General features: G+C 33.0%; 2 protein-coding genes across 2 annotated transcripts; one reads left to right on the top strand and one right to left on the bottom strand.

Annotated features, from left to right (window-relative positions):
* Positions 1-1,185: 1,185 nt before the first annotated feature.
* LOC124941391 (cell division protein FtsZ homolog 1, chloroplastic-like) lies at positions 1,186-3,653 on the top strand. The gene is made up of 6 exons (XM_047481703.1): positions 1,186-1,521; positions 1,600-1,699; positions 1,772-2,001; positions 2,133-2,300; positions 2,821-3,054; positions 3,144-3,653. Exons 1-6 carry the CDS (start codon positions 1,285-1,287, stop codon positions 3,402-3,404), a joined length of 1,230 nt encoding a protein of 409 aa, XP_047337659.1. The 5' UTR covers positions 1,186-1,284; the 3' UTR covers positions 3,405-3,653.
* Positions 3,654-4,696: 1,043 nt separating this feature from the next.
* Positions 4,697-5,803, bottom strand: LOC124941768 (ethylene-responsive transcription factor 3-like). Its single transcript, XM_047482121.1, has one exon. It carries the CDS (start codon positions 5,740-5,742, stop codon positions 5,095-5,097), a length of 648 nt encoding a protein of 215 aa, XP_047338077.1. The 5' UTR covers positions 5,743-5,803; the 3' UTR covers positions 4,697-5,094.
* Positions 5,804-7,332: the final 1,529 nt, after the last annotated feature.

The following is a 7,332-nucleotide window of genomic DNA, read 5'->3' as shown; positions in this document are numbered from 1 at the left end:
ATTTTCCCCTTTTAGATTTTAATTAAATGACTATAAGGCATTTAAAAAAAAAAAAATTAATTACATATTTTTCAAAGTATGCCACTTCAATATGCTTTTCATCATTTTCATGACGAGTAATATGATACATGGTATTCTTCTATATTGAATCTTATTTATACAAATTAATTGATTTCAGTATCACATTTTATATCACAATCAACTCAAAAATATTTGACAATAGAAGTTGATTACTAAAATATATATACTTAAATAAAATGTACAACTAAGGGCTTATTTGATATTCAAAATCCAAACATCATATCAACAATTTAATCATCAATTTTATCTATTTAAATACCAAAATTATTCTCTCTCTAAGTCACTTTATCATTTCTCTCTAATCCACAATTCAACTCAAGATAAATTAATCTTAAAATTTCTCAACCAATTCCTGAGAGTTAAGGGTAGATGTGCAATTAATTGATTAGTTATATAATTTCATACAATATTACAAAGAATGAGAAAATCAAACAACTTCTTTCAAGAGGATGAGCTCAACCTCAAAAATATTCAAAAATAAATAAATAACTAAAGACATCTAAAAAATATAATGGAAATAAAAGAATTAAATTATACTTAAATATATTTTTATTTAAAATTATTATTTGTTACAAATTTGATAAGATATTTTATATTTTGTTATAAATTTAATTTTTTTTTATTACATTTACTAAATTAAAAAAAACTTGCCCTTTCTTTATTATAAATATTAAGAACTTGTTAAGTAAGATTTTTTTAAAATATTTTATATAATTAATTAAAATACAAAAAATATATTTTAATTAAAAATATTATTTTAAAATTATATATTAATAAATTTTAAATCTTTTATAAAAAAAAACTTAATCTATTAAGCTTATCCATAAAAAGATATCTTCAACCTATCTAGAGGACTTGAGTTTCAACTCACCCGACAACAAATTTCATTCATCCGTGTGTTTACTGAATATATGCTTAACATGTCGCACTTCGAAAGTGAAAACAATAATTTTTTTTCAAAAAAAAATATATAATTTATTTGAAATGTTAGAGCTTAAACTCATTTAGCTCACTATTTTACTTTATGACCAATCATCCATAAAAATAAAAAAGACAAAGAAAACCTGATTAGATTGAAGAAGACTATCTGAGCTTAAATATCTCTCTTCTTGACCACCACCAGACTAGAACTGCAAAATTTGTCTCACTTAAACCCTAAAAACCTCCATACCCACCATTTGTAACTCCTCTTTCTAGCTAAAAATGATATCTTCTTCTCCTTCCTCGTCTATCCCCTGCCTTAACCAGAAGAATTCCTCTCCCTTCGTTCCCAGATTATCTTTCTCAGCAAATGGTCGTCGAACAACCCTCTGTAAGGGTCGTCGTCAATTCGTAATAAGAAGCTCATTTACTCCAATGGAGTCTGCCAAAATCAAGGTTGTGGGTGTCGGCGGCGGCGGCAACAATGCAGTTAATCGCATGATTCTTAGTGGATTACATGTGAGAGAGATTGTAATGCTTTAGATTGTTGTCCTGAACAAAATTCTGCAGGTTTCTTATATATGCTATTTGATGCAGGGTGTTGATTTCTACGCGATAAACACTGATTCTCAAGCTCTATTGCAATCCGCTGCCGAGAACCCTATTCAGATTGGAGAGCTTTTAACTCGAGGACTTGGTTTGTCACTCTCACACTCTAATCATCATTATGATAATTCATGTTTAACATATTAACCACTCCCCATTGAAGGTACTGGAGGTAATCCACTGTTGGGTGAACAAGCTGCAGAAGAATCGAAAGAAGAAATTGCTGCTGCTTTGAAAGGTTCAGATTTAGTTTTCATAACTGCTGGTATGGGTGGAGGTACAGGATCCGGAGCTGCCCCAGTTGTAGCCCAGATTTCAAAGGATGCAGGTTATCTAACTGTTGGTGTAGTTACCTATCCTTTCAGCTTTGAAGGACGCAAAAGATCATTGCAGGTTAGTCTCAATAATCAATCTTATTAGATGAAAAATGAGTTATTTGGGTCAAACCATGAATATAATTTCCTTTGTTAACTTGCATTAAAAGCTTGTTTCAGGTTCAATCACTTACAATTGTTTGATTTCAGGCATTGGAGGCCATCGAGAAGTTACAGAATAACGTTGACACACTCATAGTCATTCCTAATGACAGGTTATTAGATATAGCCGACGAACATACGCCCCTTCAAGATGCCTTCCTGCTTGCTGATGATGTCTTACGTCAAGGCGTCCAAGGAATTTCAGACATAATAACAGTATGTTTCCTTATAACCATCAGATCACTGTTTGAAAAAAAAATAGTACGTTGTGTGGAAAACCATTAAGTACCAATATAGAAATCTATAATTTAGAGAAGATTTAGTGAAGAACTTGAGATGGTATACTGGAAGATTTTTCATGGCAAACCCCAGCTAGATCAAATGTCATTTCATTTTTATGTTTGGTAAAATTATAGAGAATTATAAAACTACATTGGTTTGATTTTCATTGGAATTATAATTCCAATTCTAGTTCTTAATTTTAAGTTGTCTAACCAACAAAGGAATTTGAACCTTCCAATTCCAATTGCAATGTTACTCAAACACACTGTTTGATTATCGCCATTTTAGCTGGTGTTCTATCCGGTTCTCCTGTTTAACCCTCTGTTGAGGCCATTACTGAGCTTAGAATGAACTTCCTTTTACTTTTGCTTCATGTTTTCAATTTTTGATCTATAAAATGACAAAAAAAGAAAAGAACTTGAGATAAGAAGATATGTTTTTTTTTTGTTTGCAGATACCTGGACTAGTGAATGTGGACTTTGCAGATGTGAAAGCAGTAATGAAGGATTCAGGAACGGCGATGCTTGGTGTAGGGGTTTCCTCGGGCAAGAATCGAGCCCAAGAAGCAGCTGAACAAGCCACTCTGGCTCCTCTTATCGGCTCATCAATCCAATCCGCTACTGGAGTTGTCTACAATATCACAGGCGGAAAGGATATAACTTTGCAAGAAGTTAATAGGGTTTCTCAGGTACTATTTAAAAAGAAACTGCTGTTCTTTTGATTTGTAAATAAAAACAATATCCAATCATAAGACTGTCTTGTTTTGTTTGTTTTAAGGTTGTTACGAGTTTGGCGGATCCTTCTGCTAATATAATTTTTGGAGCTGTTGTGGACGAGAGGTACAACGGGGAGATTCATGTGACAATTATAGCAACTGGTTTTTCGCAGTCATTTCAGAAGACACTCTTAACTGACCCTCGAGGGGCAAAGATAGTTGAGAATGGACTGGGAATTCAGGAAAAAGTAGCTGCGCAGCTAAAATCATCGTCTCCAAATTCAAACTCATCTCGTCCTCCTAAACGAGGGCTCTTTTTCTAGTGATTTTGTAAATTAAGTTTGTTTTTCTAATCATCGATAGCTAGGGTTGTTGTCTCATTTTCCCTCTTCTTTGGTTTGGCTTTAGTATTTTTAGCTGCATATGTAATTTTTTGTGTGAAATGACAGTGTTTGTTCATTCATTGCCCAACCATTTAAGTATTGGTGGCGCTTAAGTCAAATTGCTAAACTGAATATAATGATTTTTGATTGTGCATTTCAATCTATAAACTGACTGAGTTATTATTTTTAGTAATTTATAAGACTATATTTTCATTATACATTCTCTAAAATTCTAATACAGTTTGTTTACACAAATTCAATATTTAGTGAGATGAATTGATTGATAACAACCATAATAAAGTGCATAACACCAAATGAACCCATGTGATCATAACCACAGCCATGAATGAATGAATCCATCCATCCCCCTCTTTAATCAGCTAAACACAACAGTAACCAATGAGAGATCAATAAAAGACTCAAGAAAGCATGAATCATCCTGTAGAAACAATAAGATCAGGCTTCATTCAAAGGGGCAAACATTCAATGGCAAACAGCAAAAGCTGTTAAGGTAAAGAGAAAGACTGTCTTTAAACCACTCTCGGGCTAGGCTATGAAAAACACTTGTAAGCTCATAGTTCAAACTGCTTCCAAGGAAACAACAAGTACTACCAAAGAAACAAACAAACAAATAGATCCCCACATGGCTTTATGTGAAACATGTGTCTCATGCTCAAATATTCGACCAAATGCAACAAACAAACAAATAGATCCCCACACAGCTTTATGTGAAACATGTGTCTCATGCTCGAATATTCGACCAAATGCAGCAAACAAACAAATAGATCCCCACATGGCTTTATGTGAAACATGTGTCTCATGGCTTGAATATTCGACCAAATGCAATCAGACAACTGTTACCGAAACCTGAATCCTGATTAATCGCAAGAAACTGCATTTAAATCCTAATTGTTAGCATGAATCCAATTCCCCAAAGACCACATACACATAAGGGGAGGAAAATAGCCAATCCATTCAAACCCTTGTAAGAAGAAATATTCATAGGAGTCTACAAGAACACATAGCATAATCTAGAACTAATTCTTATCAAAACATTCTACAAGACATTGTGTATCATATTTTAAGTTAAAGCCTTTCAAATCTATATACTCATAGAAAAGTAAGAATAACTGCATTGCAATAGAAGAGGCCACTGCATTAGCAAACACTCGAGGAGCAAAGATCACACATTGAATTATCAAAGCATAGAAGCTCACACAAGTTTCTTGATCTAGTACTGATGATTGACATAAATCTTTATACATAAATGAAATCAAGGACTCAAAGGACAAGAACCCACAACAGGATCATCCAAAGATTCATGTGTTCTCTCTTCTGTTTTTCTTTACACTTTTGAACAACAAACATACTTTAGAATTAAACCTTCACATGGTTGTAGAAGTCATAGACTGTCAATCACAACCCTTTTACATTGTCTTAAGATAGGCAAATGTATTAAATTAGATTCTGTTTGAATATGCAAAAAAGAAAATGAAGTAATTCATAGAAGCAAGACAATTTCATACTTCACTTGTATCTATGATCTTCATCTTCTTCTTTGACTTTTTTTCCTTTTTTTCTCTCCGTGAAAAATAGAGAACAAAAGAATGGTTCTTTAATCGATCGATCATCAGAGTCGAAGAGCTGTGCAGTCAAGATCATCATCGCCGGTCTCATCCATGGGTGGAGGGAGGTTAAGATCGAAAGGAAAAGCCTTACTGACCGAAGAAGAAGCCACATCGCAGACGTTCCTTTCCCTTTCATCGATAACCGATGACGAAGAGTCGCAATCGCTGTGGTAATCGTCAGGTAAAACAGGCGGCGTCCGGGGATACCGTTTAACAATACCCGGCGGATCCATAGGCGCCTTTGGTTGTCTAGGACCGCTGAAAGACTCCACCGTGCTACTCATACTGCTAGATGTTGGCCTCTGTGAGATCATCTGATGATGAGGCGGACAAATCAGGTGATCGAAGGATGAATCGTTAGGGTTTTGAGGAAAAACTGATTCATAAGTATTGGGTATTGGGAAATTGATCTTGGCTTTGGCTCCTCGGAGAGACAAAGCCGCTGCATCGTAGGCTCTAGCAGCTTCTTCTGCTGAATCAAAGGTGCCAAGCCATACCCGATTCTTCTTCAATGGGTCTCTGATCTCTGCCGCAAACTTACCCCATGGTCTCTTTCTAACACCTCGAAACCTAATATCATTGCAGGCGACTCCAGATCCGGGTGCGACAGCCGCCGCCTTGGCTGCCGTAGCTGTTCTAGATTTCCGCATGATCGGTAACGGACGTGTTCTTTACAGATTAGAGAGAGAAATTACTGGTTAGAGAGAAATTCGGAATGAGAAATGATATTGGTGAAGTTATGTTTGGTGGATTTGATAATCAAATGGAATTTCAAACCGGTCCCTGGTTCTATATTAACTATCCATATTGAATTCTAACTTTATTCTATATAAAATTAAGTTCAAAGATTATATTTCGTAAACGAGAAGGAATATAGGGGTGTTCATCGGTTCGGTTTTTGAGTTATTCGAGTTTTTGGTTCGGGTTTTTCGAATTATTATCTTTTTAAAACAAATTCGAAAATCGAACCGATTTAAATAAATTCGAATTCGGTTTATTCGAATTCGGTGAATTCGAATTCGGTTGGATATTCGGTTTAAACCAAATATAGAACATCACCTACCCATAAGATAATTTTTTTAAAAAGAGTTAACATGTTAAAGAGATATTATCTACTTAAATTATAAAAAAAAATATAAATCACGCAAACTTAGCTTAATGACTAATGCTAATATATATTCGACAATTAAACGACGAAAGTAAAACAGTGTCGACGACGACAATATATGGCGGTTGAGAGGTGTTGACAACTAGAGAATGGAAAAATAAATCAGGGATTATGAATTTAATGTAGGGATCTAGTAGGAGTCCCATGATAATTTAATATATAATATGTAATAAGTTATATAATATATAATAAAAATAAATAATAATAATGAATTCGGTTTTCGGTTTGGTTTTCGAGTTGAAACCTAAACTCGAAAACCAAACCGAAAACCGTATTTAAATTCGAATCGGTTTAAAATTCGATTCGAAAACCGAAAATGTAATTCGAATTTTGTTTATTCGAATTCGTAAATTCGAATTCGGTCGGATATTCAGTTCAGACCAAATACTAAACACCCCGGGGACATGGGAGAGAAATTGACATGATTAAAAAAAGGAAAAAATATGAGGAGAGAAAAAGAAGATTGCGTCAATCATTCTCTTTCGTAATCTCTATTCTAAATTTTATTTATCTTATCATTTTTTTTATATGAATAATTTGTCCTTCAACAATTTTTTTTATGTTAAAATAGGCCTAAAAGCACCATATTTAATAAATTCAATCTCAGACATATTTAACTCAAATATTTTACAAAGTTTGAATAAGAATAAGTTAATATAATATAGCTCAACAATTAATTTTTTTTTAGATAAAGTAGTTGATTTAACCCTTATTTGGTAAGTTAAAAAAAAGTGAAACAAAGTTAAAGATAAATAACATAAGATATAATAACTAAAGGACAAATTTAGACATACTTTTTTAAAGTTATAGTTTGCATTTCTATGAATATTCATGATTTAATTTAGTATTAAGACTTTTCATTAGTATAAAGTATAAACTCAAAATGAATAAAAAAATTGAATTGAATTGAATTATTTTGTCTTAAATTTTAGATTATGAATATAAAGTGAAGTTTATATAACATGATACAAAGGATATTTCAATATGTACCATAGTAATGAGAATGTATGTTTTCTTAGTTAGTTTAACCTTACTTTGGTGTAATTAAAATAAATAGATTTATTATTATAAA

The sequence above is a fragment of the Impatiens glandulifera genome, chromosome 6 (assembly GCF_907164915.1).
Source record: "Impatiens glandulifera chromosome 6, dImpGla2.1, whole genome shotgun sequence".
Taxonomy (NCBI): Eukaryota; Viridiplantae; Streptophyta; class Magnoliopsida; order Ericales; family Balsaminaceae; genus Impatiens; species Impatiens glandulifera.
This window is presented reverse-complemented; position numbering and strand designations above follow the sequence as displayed.

What these genes read in the sequence shown, in the direction of transcription:
- LOC124941391 (XM_047481703.1), top strand. Translation starts at nt 1,285, where the DNA reads ATGATATCTTCTTCTCCTTCCTCGTCTATCCCCTGCCTTAACCAGAAG. An exon ending in GACGCAAAAGATCATTGCAG is followed by an intron (nt 2,002 to 2,132) that starts GTTAGTCTCAAT and finishes GTTTGATTTCAG; the next exon opens with GCATTGGAGGCCATCGAGAA. An exon ending in AAGTTAATAGGGTTTCTCAG is followed by an intron (nt 3,055 to 3,143) that starts GTACTATTTAAA and finishes GTTTGTTTTAAG; the next exon opens with GTTGTTACGAGTTTGGCGGA.
- LOC124941768 (XM_047482121.1), bottom strand. Translation starts at nt 5,742, where the DNA reads ATGCGGAAATCTAGAACAGCTACGGCAGCCAAGGCGGCGGCTGTCGCA.